The 14,988-nt window shown below is 35.6% G+C and overlaps 1 protein-coding gene across 5 annotated transcripts in view; it reads left to right on the top strand.

The window, feature by feature from the left end:
• PLEKHA5 (pleckstrin homology domain containing A5) overlaps window positions 1–14,988 on the top strand; it is a 239,797-nt gene that overhangs the window by 150,371 nt on the left and 74,438 nt on the right. For all 5 annotated transcript variants that reach the window (XM_039249007.1, XM_039249006.1, XM_039249005.1 and 2 more), the window contains exons 7-9: window positions 2,131–2,203; window positions 8,104–8,204; window positions 12,313–12,428. In XM_039249007.1, the coding sequence (XP_039104938.1) occupies window positions 2,131–2,203; window positions 8,104–8,204; window positions 12,313–12,428 (290 nt within the window). The remainder of the gene's footprint in view (window positions 1–2,130; window positions 2,204–8,103; window positions 8,205–12,312; window positions 12,429–14,988) is intronic.

Here is a 14,988-nt window from a genome sequence, read left to right as displayed (position 1 = left end):
CTCAGTCAGTTGAATATCCACCTCTTGATTTCTTGATTTCGTCTCAGGCCATGATCTCACAATTCATGAGGTTGAGCCCCACATCAGCCTCTGCGCTGACAGCGTGGAGCCTGCTTGGGATTCTCTCTCTCTCTCTCTCTCTCTCTCTCTCTCTGTCACTCTTGTCCTCCCTCCCTCCCTTTCCCTCTGCCCTTCCCCGGCTCACTTGCACACATGCGTTCTCACTCTCAAACATTAAAAAAAAATCATCTATATTTTAACCATCTGGCATTTAAACTTATCCATGCTGAAAGATTTCTTTAACTAGTCTTACTGAGAAGCCCAAATTATATTCAAATAGCTGAGTGTAACATTGAGCCTAATAGACAATACGGAATTTCTTTTAAATGATACTTGTTCTTATTTCTTTTCTTTTTTTTTTTTTTTAATATTTTTTTATTTATTTCTAGGAGAGAGAGAGACAGACACCGTGAGCAGGGGAGGGTCAGAGAGAGAGGGAGATACAGACTCTGAAACAGGCTCCAGGCTCTGAACTGGCAGTCAGCAGAGAGCCTGATGCGGGGCTCAAACCCACGAACTGCGAGATCATGACCTAAGCGAAAGTCGGACGCTTAACCGACTAAGCCACCCAGGCGCCCCACTTGTTCTTATTCCTTGATCCCTGGGTTGATTTGTATTGCAGAAGTGTTAACAACCAGTTGCTCTACCATGAGTGTGTATTTTTTAATAGCTGTGTGACTTATACAGAGTGTTTGTTTGCAGAGTAAGTCTAAACTTTTGGGGACTCCTGGTTGGCTCTGTTGGTTGAACATTCGACTCTTGATTTTGGCTCTTGGATCCCAGCTTCGTGGGATCATGCCTCGCATTGGGCTCCTTGCTGAGCATGGAGCCTGCTTAAAATTCTCTCTCTCTCTTTTCCTCTGCCCCCTCCCACGCTGACACATGCGTGCATGCATACTCGCTCTCTCTAAAATAAAAAAATACATAAAAGTCTAAACTTTTAAATTATTTGTATTATAGGATATTATTAGGACATTGAAAATACCATATACCATTAAAAAATTTTTTTTGGTTCTTTGATGTAGCTGTCAATTTTAAGGACAAATCCTTTAAGATTTTTATCTATATAATTTCTTTAGTTCTAAAGTCATTTTTAGATGGTTACGACTAAAAATAAAGAATGTTAATGCACATCCAAAATGACCTCTTTTTTGCCTCTGTGTGTGTGTGTTTCATTTACTCTTGCAGTGTGTGTGTTTCATTTACTCTTGCAGTTTTGCTTTATTGCATGTAGGGAGGTAATTTTTATTAAAATTGTAATTTTGTTTGAGCTTGGTATTTTTATTAACTGAATTACTAAGAAAAAGCTGCCAAAGAAGCACTCTTTTTTGCAAGATGAGTGAAACCCCAGTTGTATATGTAAGAAAAAAGTGTTTATGAAATGTATTTGTATGCTAAGTTTCCTTCATTCACAATCATTTTAGGTCGCATTACCTTTGGGATAATTTCAAATCACATATTTTTCTTCCTGTTGGAGATTAACATATTTATTAAATCTAGTCTACCAGAATGCACACAATGCTGCATGGTTACATTATCCTCATGTTAGCAGACATGTATGTTCAAAAAAGTAATTTCAGAATGCTTACAAATATGAAGCTAAATCAACTTGCTTCAACAGTATATTTTATGTGATGGTATTCCTCTTCAGACACCTGTGTACTTGGGAATATCTTAAGGTGATACAAGTCCCTTGAAAACTACCTTCATATTTTTGCTTTGTAATTAGATTTCTACATTTTTTTTTAAAAGCTTATTTTAGGGGTGCTGGGATGGCTTAGTCAGTTAAGCGTTCGACTTCAGCTCAGGTCATAATCTTATGGCTGGTGAGTTTGAGCCCCACATTATACTTTGTGCTGACAGCTCAGAGCCTGGAGCCTGACTCAGATTCTGTATCTGCCCCTACTCACACACACACTCACTCTCTCTCTCTCTCTCTCTCTCTCTCTCAAACATTAAAAAATTTTTTTAATAAATAAATAAAAGCTTATTTTAAATAAATATATCAGAAATGAATTTGAATTTTCTGAAGTGAAAAAAAAAATCCTTTAATCTGCTGATTTAATATAGGACAGTACCGGCATGAAGCTGTGGAAGAAACGCTGGTTCGTGCTTTCTGACCTCTGCCTTTTTTATTATAGAGGTGAGTTTACTATAAACTGTCTTAGTATATTATTTCATAATGGCAATAAGATATGTTTAAGTAGCGGATACTTTTTGAAAGAAAAAAACAATACAATCTTTTGGCTGTTTTATTATCAACAAACAGTATCAAGAACACCTTTTCTTCATTGATATGTAATACTGAGTAATCGACATTATGACTGAAGACAATATAGTGCTTCGTGCAGATTAGTCTGAGTTTGGTCCAATCCCTGTAGTTTGTGTTAATCTGATTTGTTTTATGTAAAAAGTGTATGACTCTTCACTCTGTAATGTTAACCTTGAATTCATTAGCTAATAGATAAAAGTCATTAGTCTGATAAGGTTTTTATGTGTCAGCTTTGTTAGATCTGGCTATTGAATCGTTGAATGCTCAGTTCTCCCCGGCACATGTCTTTAGAGTATCAGAGACTACTCTGCTGTATTGGTGATTTTTTTTTTTAATACAAAAAATATATTTATTTATATCCCACCCACCACACCCCCCTTTTTTAAGACTATGACAGACTCCCTGAAACATGGAGAAAGTTGTGGAAATGATACATACCCATCTGTTAATGTTGATGGAGAAGAAACAAAGGTATTATGTTAGGTATGGAGGTCTTCATTTCTCCTATGTAGGTGCCATAAGCTCCTTTTTTAAACATGTTTTCTTTTTAGTAAGTTACTGATTAGTACATTTTTAGCACAAAGTCCAGAGAAGTCTCTCCTCGTGTGCCATGTGGATCTGTTAGATACCACACAGTTGGTACCCAACCATGAAAAGTTTATATAGGGTGCGCTCTCCATAGAAATTTACTTCAACTATAGTATAAAATCATGAATGTGAACAGCAGCTCTTTCTTTCCTACTTTAAAGTCTGGTTGGAATCAGTCATTAAAGAATTAGATTGCCAAAGCATGTTGAATAATTTATATCTTTTCTAGATAAGTATATCACAAGACAAAACAGGATTTTAGAACTGATTAACAATTTTAAAATTTACTTTGTGATTACGTGAACAAAAGTGTGACAAAATTCTGTGGTCATCTATTGAAGCAATATAATGCATATTAACCTTCAAAATTAGAAATTACTAGAATTATATTCGTCTGTTTTTCCCTCACTGCAAACTGTGGTTGCGAAGTACTGCTGAGTCAGAATTAACAAAACCAATAAAATTTCATTTTGTCATAGAGATGTTGGTCAGGCAGCAATTGTGGTATTATCTTTAGTTTTAGTGCCAACCTTACTCTATAATTTTCTTAAAGGCTTTCCTAGTCTTTCAGAAAGTCAAGAGTTATATATAAATAAGTTAGGCATTATTTCTTAACTTATAGTTTGTACTTCCCTCTTCTTTTCAGTTTATTTATGGTGTTTTTAGAGCTTTAAATGAGAATAAGAAAATGTTTATTACCACTTCTCATACATACAAAATTCCTTTATGTTAATTTACAACAAAAAGAACACAGAGTTCCTTGTAATTTGCTGTTGTTACTCATGGAAAGGTGCTGCCTACCACTTTTATTAAAAGAGAAAAACTTCTAATCTGATTTTAAAAGTGTAAATGTTGACTTCAGAAGCCATGTTGAATATGAGATTACATATTATTATTAACTATATGCATTTTACATTCAATACACTTGTTAATTTTAGTATGGTTCCCTAGACAGAAATGATGTAAAAAAAAGAAGAAAATATAGAAGAGAAAGAAGTATCATTTACTCACTTCTGCTCTTCAGATAGTTGGAAATGAGTATTATGATATTATACACTTCCACTATTTTATCAATAGGAAATGTCAGATTTGAAGTAGAAATAACCAGATTTTAGTAAGATGGTCGTAATACCTGGCGTTTTTTTTTTTTGAGCATTTACAATATGCTGAGCATGTAGCATAGGTGATCTCTTTCATCCCTTCCAAGGTGGGAAATCTTGGGGCAGAGAGGTCATACTGTTTGCTTGAGGCCTCACAACTGGCACGTGTCATAACCAGGATTACTTCTCTTAACCACAGGATTTTTCCTTTCATGAATCTCTGATGTGCTGGACGCAGCATCCCCACTCATTTCTTCTGCATCCTTCCAAGTGTCTGGTATACTGACATACACAGTGCACTGTCAGAAGTTTTTGACAAATCAGTCCACATTTCACAATACGGAAAGTAAGATGGAAAATAGGTGATTTAGTATTTTTTTCAACAGGTTAGCAGCCAGTACCAGATGGAAGCTCAATTTCCCACTGTTCTTTGCAAAGTATCAGGCATATTATGAAAGAGGACTTAGATTTCTCTATTTATAGTCAGTCTACAGAAAGGACTTATCTTGGAACTTAATTCATTCAACAAATATTTATTGAGCAGGTCCTGTCAAAATAATAGAAGAAAGTTCTCATGAAGCTTACATTCTAGAAAAGTCAAGGAGACAGTAAATTCAAATAAATAAACAGTATCATGACAAGTACTTTTAGGAAAATAAGATCACTGTATGAAAGACAGGCATGGATGAAAGTTTCTCTGGATCTGTCCTCTCCGCAGACATTTTAGATAGCAAGCTCTAAATAATAAAGAGCCAGAGTGAGCAGTGTTTTGTAGGCAGGAGTAGCAAGAGTGCAAAGGCTCGAAGAAGGTAGGAAAGCCCAAGGAAACCAGCTTCCCCAGCTGGAAGGCCAGCAGCAGGGAGGGAGGTGGGAGGAAGGGAGATTGCACCAGTGTCAGACCCTACTAAAATTTCAGTTCTACTGTAAAAGCCATTAGGAAACAATTGGATGTTTTTAAGTGTAAGGGTGATATGCTTTGACTTACCCTATGGAAAGCTTACTCAAGCTGCTATCAGAGAATGGATTATGAGGGAAGGAGGAAAGGAAGGAAGGAAAGGAAGGGAAGGAAGGGAAGGAAGGAAGGAAGGGAAGGAAAGGAAAGAAGCGGGGACTAGTTAGGAATTATTAGGTAGAAGTGATGGTGGCTTAGACTAAGATGATAGCAGGGAGCACTTTTGATGCACCAGATATATTATTAGGTAGTAGGATACAGAAATGAACAATATAAACTTACCTCTTCATGGAGCTCACAGATTAGCTAAAGGAGTCTAAGAAAGAATGTCATAGTGTCCAGTTATGTTGAATGAGTGTTGACCAGGAGTACAAGGAAAGAATTGGGAAAGAAGGATGAACTTAGCATGTTTAAAGCATGAGTGAGCATGACGTATTTGTAAAATGACACATGGGACTTGTGTTGCTGGAATGAAGGTTATGCCTAATGGCATGGCAGGAGCAAAGGCTAACAAGTGTTTCAAGGCACAAAAGGCATCTGTTTGCCATCCTAATGAGTTTTAACTTTATCTTTAATGTGAAAATAACAACAGGATCAAATGTACATTTTAGAAAAATGACCCTAGCACTTGAACGAGAAGCCAAGAGACCAGTTAACAAAGTATTGAATTATTCTAGGTAATGATAATTAGTAATAATATTCCAGTCTGTAAGTTACATACCCAGTTGTAATTACATGTATTTTTTGTCTTTAACCCAAATGTCTTTAAAGCTGAAGTAGAAGTGAGGACTCTAAAATGTTACTTGAGGGGCACCTGGGTGACTCAGTCAGTTAAGCGTCCAACTTCGGCTCAGGTGGTCCATGGGTTCGAACCCCGCATTGGGTTCTGTGCTGACAGCTCAGAACCTGGAGCCTGCTTCAGATTCTGTGTCTCCCTCTCTCTCTCTGTCTCTCCCCAACTTGTACTGTCTTTAAAAAAACAATGAATAAATGTTTAAAATGTTACTTGAATGCAGTCAGTGTTGAGACTCTTGTGATACCCGTACCAGGTTTTATTCCCCAAGCAGTAAGCTCTGAGACGGAGATTAATGTGCAAGAGGTTTTTTGGGGAGTGTTCTTGGGACCAGAGAAGGGACATTACCTGTGTCAGAGAAGGGAAGGGACTAAAATGGAACAGAGAAAGTTGGGCTGCTACTTAAAAAAGGCCCAGCTGAACCTTCCCAGAGAGTTCATTTATTCTACAGATATCACTCAGTACCCAACCTTTGCTTGCCAGTATAGGAAGCCCTCTGGGTAAAACACAGTAGGTCAGTGTTGACAGAACCAAACAGAAGACTGCCGTGATTGGGAACATGTAAAGAACTCTTAGGACAGTCGTTTGACAGAAGATCAAGATTTTTATATATGCAATAATATGATAAGGCCAGTATTTATTGAACACTTAAAATGGGGTGAGTGCATTATTGAGTTCTTCATGTGTTAGCTCATGTAACCCTCACAATAATCCTTTGCGCTAAGCCCTGTGTTCTCAGATTTGTAGCTCATGAAGCTGAAACGCCCTGCATCGATAACTTGCCCTCGTAGCTGCTTAGTGTCCATCTGGGAAACCGTTCATGACGACCCAGAAAAGCTGCCCTGAGCTATAGTGCCTGTGCATATTCTGAAATAACTTCAGGGAAAGTCACAGTTTCCAGTAATGCAACATAAGAGAATTTATTATTTGGTAAAGATGATTTTAATAAAGATGGCTTCATGAGCTTTTTCTGATTGTATGCTTTATATAAACAAAATTGGATTTTAAATTGGAATGTGACTCATTGTTTTAAATTGTCATATTCTCTGTAATTGATGACTGCTCTCTGCCTCTTTTTAACCTTTTAGACTAAATCTGCACTTGTGTTCTTTCTTGTATTAGTGAACTGAACATGAATGAGCAAGTATAGTAAGAGCAGGATTGTTGTGTTATTAAAAAAGCTACAGAAATAATCTCAGTTTAATGCAACTTTCTTCCCTGTGGAAGTTTACCTATATTTTAGAAATGAGGGGAAAATAAATAAAATTCCTTGTTAAGTTTAGGATAATAAAAAGCATGACAAGCATAATAAAAAGGCTTATTTCTTGTTTCTGGTTTTTCTCATTGCTGAGTTCATCAGCCTAATGTACAGCTTTATTAACTTGCCTTATGGATTTCTGACAATGAACTATATATATATATATATTTCGAGTTTTATAAACATCTCTGCCCACAAGCAGCAAGCTAATAATGTGAATCTGTAGTGTGCCAAGGTTAATATTTTGTTTTTTTCCTGGGTATATTTTATGCACCTGCCTTGTAGGCCTGTAATTTATTTCCATAAGTTTGTGGTGTATCAGAATGACTGGTAAAAGCTGACCATGATTATATGTTTTAAAAATCATATAATTTTTACAGCATAGTTCAAAATATGTACTTATATATATACTCATTTACTCAAACTTTTTTAGTATCTCCTCCTGTCATTCTAAATGTCTTCCTGGAGTTGACATTCTAGTGAGGGGAGAGTTGATAAATAAATAATAAAACAGTGTGTCAAAGGTTTGGGGGGGGATGGATGAAGTTGCAGAAAGAGAAGAGGGCTCTGGGATGGGTTTGGACGGGAAGCAGCTAAAAAATAAGGCAGTCGAGGAAGGCTTTATAATGACACATTTGAGCCACATTGAAGAGTGAGCAAGTCAGCTTTGGGGATTTAAATCCTACCAGAAATGTGGTTGAATTAATTTTGTAAAGCTTCCATGTCGTTACCTATGTGCTAAAATATTTTCAATGAATCACATGTCAAAGGGTTTTGTAGAATATGGGATATATACTAAACAAATGTATGCTGTTTTTATGTCTAATTGACATTTGTCTGATGTGTGAGACCCATTTCTGATTTGGTTAGGATAGGGAAGCTTATTGAAGATGAAGAAGTATATATGCTTCCACTATTTAATATTGTCTTTGAAACGTTACAAAGAACTATCTAAACAGCACATGAATACAGTTCATTTATATGTAAGAACCTTTTGATTTGGTCAATAAATTTTGAGAAAAGTTATTCTGCTTCATGAGAACATTTAAAATTCTAATCACACATTCAATTGTGTCTTAGATGAGAAAGAAGAGGGTATCCTGGGAAGCATTCTATTACCTAGTTTTCAGATAGCCATGCTTACCTCTGAGGATCACATTAACCGCAAATATGCTTTTAAGGTAAGGAAATAGTCCTACTTTTTTGATTCTGTATTTGAATCTTGCACTGATAGAAAAAAATTGATATTCGCCCATACATTATTACAAAAACGTATTTTCGTGATGGTCATTTTTATATTTAAAATATGTTAGTTAATAGTCTTAGGGTTGAGTAGGAGGAATGTCCCCTTTAATTAGGAAGCATATTCTCAAATATCCAAGGGCCGAGTGTCTTTAGACTTCAGAATGGTTCTAGATAAAGCAAATATATGAAAAAGCTGATAATTGGTAATTACAGCTGTAGATGTCCTGGTGGTCACTGTACAATTCTTTAAAGGTTACTGTATGTTTGAAATGTTTCATAAGCCTGGAGGAAGAGTACTATAAGGGATAACAACTGGTTTTTGTTTAACATAATGTATGTACATTTATGATCTTAGAGAATATTTGCAAAGATGTCCTTGGGTCTGAGTACATCATGAGCATCAGGTACATTTGAGGTAATATCGAAGTTGAGACATTAAAAACTGTTTTTAAATCCAAGCAGACTTGAGCCCACCTCCTCTGACTAATAATAACCATATGCTGGTTTGTGAAATACCTAACTAAAATGCTACTTTAATGATAATTTGGTTATTTTTGTTTTCAGAAACCATACTGCATTTCTTGCTTTATAAAAATTCAGAGGTCTGAAATTTCAGAGGTCACCTGTTTTTTAAGCCAGTCTTAAATTAAGAACTCCAAAGGTTTTGATGTAAACATTTTGTTTTAAGGGAAAGGGGAAAAATAAGTGTAACACATTAACCATGAAAATGTTCACACCATTATAGAATTTATTCCATTTTTCATTCCCATCCATTCTTTTAAAGAGTGCCCAGGACTGTGGTTGATTCACAACTTTTGTTAATTGATATGTTGCATTATTAGCTATGAAAAAAAAGAACGGGAAAGTTAATAGTGTATTGGGGGTGGGTGGATGGCCTTAATGAGAAGGTAATGTCTGAGCAAACACTGTGGTAAGACGGGAATGGCATGAATTTCAGTAAATTTTATTAAGTGTGAACCAGAAAAACAAATATTTTAAGATGCTATAACAAATTCTGGTAACTTAAAATAATAACTTTATAAAGTTACTTTCACATGGAAAACCACATGATACTCTTATTGGATCATGAATTCAATTTTCTTATTTGCTCATCAATTTGGCAAAAGTTCATTGAATTTGTACTCTTTGTAGGACTTGTTGCTGGGTTCTTGGACTCTTATATATTAGAATGTTAAAATAGCAATAACAGTGACCATGTATGTTAAGTATATTTTCTCTATAATTACTTGATTTGATATTAATTATTTTATCTGTTACAAGGATAGTAATTTCTCAAATTCTCTTTTTTGCAATGTTGTTTCCTTTGAATTTATGAGCACCTTTGGACATTGAGGCTACTGCTTGTGACAGTGGTGAGTAGAAACTTCATGGACAATTGTGGGACTTAAAGCTAGGTAGCAAACTTGATGGTCACCTAGTAAATTTTTCCATTTGACAGTTGGCAAGCGTGGGTGTGATTTGTTAGCATAAGAATCATGGCTGTACCTGGATCTTCTTAGCACTGGCCCAGTCTTCCTTCCATTGATCACAAATATGGACAGTGTTTTTTCATTCATTTCTCCAACACTCTGCTAAAGCAGTGCAGTGACACTATGTGGTAGCTTTAATCATTTTAACAACATGTACCATTTGAGCTATTTCTTTTAAATTGTTTCTGTGGCTAGTTTTATATCTCTCACCAGTCCAGATTTGGTGGTTGTAGTTCTTTGGATTACTGTGTTCATTGAATTTATTTCTCTCTTCTTGATTCTTCCTGAAAAAAAATTTTTTTGAGAGAGTGAGAGACAGAATGAGAGTGGGGTAGGAGCAGAGAGAGAGGGAGACATAGAATCTGAAACAGGCTCCAAGCTCTGAGTTGTCAGCACAGAGCCCAACGCAGGGCTTGAACTCACAAACCACGAGATCATGACCGGAGCTGAAGTCGGACGCCTACCCGACTGAGCCACCCGGGCGCCCCTCTGAAAAAATTTTTGAGGAAGCTAATATTGTTAAATAAAGCAGATAGTCGAGATTTGGAGTAAAGTGTGTGGCTCCAGATTTATTCCTCTCATTTTTTAATATTTATTTAATATTAATATTTAATATTTATTAGCAGACTAACTACATACTTAGTTCTCTTTCTTTTTCCTAACTGTATGCTGAAATAGTCTTTGTTTTTCTTTATTCTTCAGTATGTGATAAGAAACTGTCACAGGCATTTTTTTACATGGAAATTAAGAATGTTTCCTCCACAGAATTCTCTGCCTCAGCCTTTTTTCTACTTTGATATAGCTACTGCTGCGGTCCTTCTTTGTTTTGTCAGCCCGCGCATTAAGCTGAGCACTCAGTGCTCATATGTTGGATACAAATTCCTGATTGACTCCTTTACTTCATTTCTCAAAAACAGGCAGATTGAACCGCTATAAAAATAAAAGCACCTGGGTGGCTTAGTCAGTTAAGCATCCGACTCTTGATTATCGCTCAGGTCATGATCTCATGATTAGTGAGTTTGAGCCCCCTGTCAGTCTCCGAGTGCTGACAGTGGAGCCTGCTTAGGATTCTCTCTTCCCCTCCCTGACTCACTCACACTCTCACAAAATAAATAAGGAAACTTAAAAAAAAAAAAAAAAAACAGCCGAGTACCTAGGTAGCTCAGTCGGCTAAACTTCTGACTCTTGATTTCAGCTCGGGTCATGATCTCACAGTTGATGAGATCAAGCCTTCCACCGGGCTTTGTGCTGACAGTGCAGAGCCTGCTTGGGATTCTCTCTCCCTCTCTCTGCCCCTCCCCCCCATGCCCTCCCTCTGTGTCGCTCAAAATAGATAAATAAACATTAAAAAGAAATAATAACCCACTTACTAGTTACATACGTCTTTCTCAGCTCAAACATTTACATTTTAACTCTGAGCCTTGAGGTGAAAAGCTAAAGGGAAATAGTATTTTGAATCATTTGTAAACCTTTTATGTTTGTGTGTAGGTGTCTGTAAGAATTAAGCAAAATGCCTTAACAGCAGCACCTTTTGAAGAATAAAGGAATTGCTAACACAAAGGGGAAATGCTAGGACATGTATATTTATATTAATTCTGTTGCTGGTTGTTCTGGAACATTCTTTTTTTATTCAAAGTATAATCGACATACAGTACTTTCAGGTGTATATCATAGTGATTTGATATTTTTGGCATTGTGAAATGATCCCCATAAGACTAGTTACCATATGTCACATACAAAGCTATTACAAGTATTACTGGCTGTATTCCCTTTGCTGTATGTTATATCCCCATGACTGACTTATTTTGTACCTGGAATTTGATACCTCTTAGTCCTCTTCAACTATCTCACCTACCCTCTAATCCCTCCTGCCTCTGGTAACCAGAAGTTTGTTGCTTATATCTTTGAATCTCTTTCTTTTTTGTTACATTTGTCCATTTGTTTTGTTTTTGAGGCTCCACATATAAGCATAATCATACAATTATTTGCCTTTCTCTGTCAGACTTCTAACACTTGACATAATAGCCTCCAGGTCTCTCCATGATTTCATTGTCACAAGATTTCATTTTCTTTTTTATAGCTTATAGTCCAGTGTGTGTCTGTCTGTCTTTCTTTGTCTACTACATCTGCTTTATCTATTCATCTGTCACTGGACACTTAGGGTGCTTCCGTATTTGGCTATTATAAATAATGCTGCAGCGGGAGTGCATATATCTCTTTGAAGTAGTGTTTTCTTCTTTAAATAAGAAGTGGATTTGCTCTTTTGTTTGGTAGTTCTATTTTTATGGAACATTCTTGAATAAAAGGTATGAATTAGTAAATGGAAATTGCTAGGGAAGTGTGCATGGAACACGGACAGCAAAGAGGCATGACAAGGTGCAAGATTGAATTCTGTTTTTCTTAAGTCCCTCATTTCTGTAACTGTGTGTAAGACATGTCTTGCTGTCTTTGAAAGTTGATAGTAATGATCTATGTAGGAACTACTTAACTTTCTTTCTTTTTCCTTTACAGATCCCATGTATCTCTTTAAAATGATCCTATCATTTTCAATCAGGCAGCCCATCCAAACATGCGGACCTATTATTTCTGCACTGATACAGGAAAGGAAATGGAGTTGTGGATGAAAGCCATGTTAGATGCTGCCCTAGTACAGACAGAACCTGTGAAAAGGTAAAGGCTTGTAGGGAAAATAACGGTGATTTCCACTTACATTTTATTCCATGCCCTGCAAGTATATTGTTATCATAGTGCATATCATTTTATTAGTCATGATATGAAATCATTTCTTCCTCAGAAAGCAAGGATTAATTCATGTTCTGTCTTAAATTAATACACCTTTAGTTAATTTGAGATACCACCTGCATTATTATTCCACATTTCTTCTTTATTCATTTTCACCTATCAGTGTACTGAGGTGAATCCAGAATCCTAATATTCAAACTGAATATTCTTTCTTCTTACAGAATTACCTTTAATTTCCGGTAAGTACATTTTTAATTGTTATCTTCAAACTACACAAGACTGTTTCAAAGCCTGAATCTTAGAAGAGAATTTATATTCATGAAGCTAATTTTATTGTGTTTTTATACTGTTGTATGTATTTGAAGTTTAATAAATAGAAATAAAAAATTTTGATGAGTTTCATTTCTTCAGCATTTCCTGGTTAATTCTGATGGTTTTATGATGAATATCTCCAGAAAATAACGCAGCAAACATTTAGAGCATTTCTAAATCTGTCTACCATCTTCTTTCTTTTGAAACTTCTTTCCTTTGAAACTTCAGTATTCAGAATCCTTGAGAGTATAAATATGTACTGTTAAAATTGATCTGTGATTATTTTTCTTTTTGAACATCTGAATTGTTTTAATAATCAACTATATGAAAAAGTAGTGAGAGGAAATCTCTTTGTAAAACTACTTAAATAGCAGTTGAATAATGTGCTTTAAAAAAAATTATATCCCTATAATTTGAAGAAGGATCTGTGACACAATTAAGTTTTTTCCAGTCAGTTACAATTGAGCATATATCTCATACAAGGAAGATGCTTACTTGGAAGTTTATTCTCTTTTTCTCTCTTCTCAGAGAATTAGGGAACTGTTATAATATAAATCTTTAGTTTTGGTGATGGGGGAGGGTTAGTGAACACATTAGTGAAGTCTTTTGATTTGTTGGTTAAAAGACTGAAGTTGATGTTATATATATATTTGTGGTGTTTTTTTGTTTTTTTTTTAATATCAAGTCCAAATCAACTTAACCAATCACTAATAGTGACAGCTAGGAAACAGAAGAGAAAAGAAAGGAAGGCCCAGTATTAAATTCTAGGACACCTATTTAAAAAAAAAATTCAACCATTTGCATATTATACATTTTAAGCTAATAAAAGGAAAATTTGCTCTTGGAATCTCTTGTCTAAAAATTTCCTGATTGGGGGTTGCCTGGCTGGCTCCATCAGCGAAGCGTGGGACTCTTGATCCCAGTGTTGTGAGTTCAAGCCCCAGGAATGGTGTAGCACTCACTTAAAAAAAATTACCCAAATGAACATAAAAATGAGGTGCTTAGTACTGATAGGTGGGGAAAATGTATAGGTGAAAAGAATTAATTAAAAATATTAAGATAATTCTAACCTCAGAGAAAAATTTTCAAGGAATTACTTACAATAAAGAAATCACAATTTACATATTTGATTTCCAGATAATCTCATAAAGTATGTTGTCCTTATCTCAGAATGTCAACTTCCGTTTCTTTTCTTGTATTTTCCGCTCTAAAAACTGATAATTACTCATAATTTAGGGTGATAAAAATAATAGTTAATATTTTGATTGGACTTCTGGCAACCTATTAGTTGATTATGTGCCTGTAACAATGTTTAGCAGGTTGTATTGATATAATTTACTCAGCCAGAAATTATTTTTTTTAATGCTTATTTTTGAGAGAGAGCATGAGCAGGGAAGGGCAGAGAATCCCAAGCAGGCTCTGTGCTGACAGCAGAGAGCCCAAAGCAGGGCTCATACCCAGAAACCACAAGATCACAACCTGAGTCAAACTCTGATACCTAACCAACTGAACCACACAGGCACCCCAAGCCAGACATTATTGAAGACCACCTTTGTGCCCAGCCTGACATCAACCACCATTATCCTGTAGAGATTATATTCTTTATTCTAATGCTAGCTGTGGGCATTTTTGTCCTGCCTCATTGGCCTTAATATTTCAAACTGAAGGACCTAATTATTAAAATATTTCATAAGTAGAGGGAGATTTTGTGTGCTTGGTGTTAAGGTAATGGGCTCTCTTTCCTGTATGGCCAGAATACTTACAAATATTTATAAGAGCATATCACCTAAGAGATGAAACAGTCAGCTTTTAACTAGATAGTTCATTTCTTCTAAATTCATTTGTTCTATTTGAGAAGTCAATATATATAGTTCTTTTTTGTTACATGTCTTAAATGAAAAGTCTTCGGAAAAATGAATACAAAAAAAGGCAATGCTCTTCTAATTTAAAATAATAGCTTTAGATAAAGTAGAGGTACCTGAGTCTAAAAATTATTCTCAGCTTTTAATATTCAATGTTAAACTCATCCTGTCACCCCTAGAATTTAGTAAGGGTCAGTGTGCTTTTAGTGTGAGTCTTCTCACAGTTTTATCTTTTAAGAGAAACAAGCTCCATGGCGTATCTTAGTAAACTTTCCCGGGGTCTAATATTGCTTCCAATCTAGAAGCTCTGAATT

Source organism: Hyaena hyaena, unplaced genomic scaffold (assembly GCF_003009895.1).
Source record: "Hyaena hyaena isolate Hyena2069 unplaced genomic scaffold, ASM300989v1 scaffold_326, whole genome shotgun sequence".
Lineage (NCBI taxonomy): Eukaryota > Metazoa > Chordata > Mammalia > Carnivora > Hyaenidae > Hyaena > Hyaena hyaena.
This window is presented reverse-complemented; position numbering and strand designations above follow the sequence as displayed.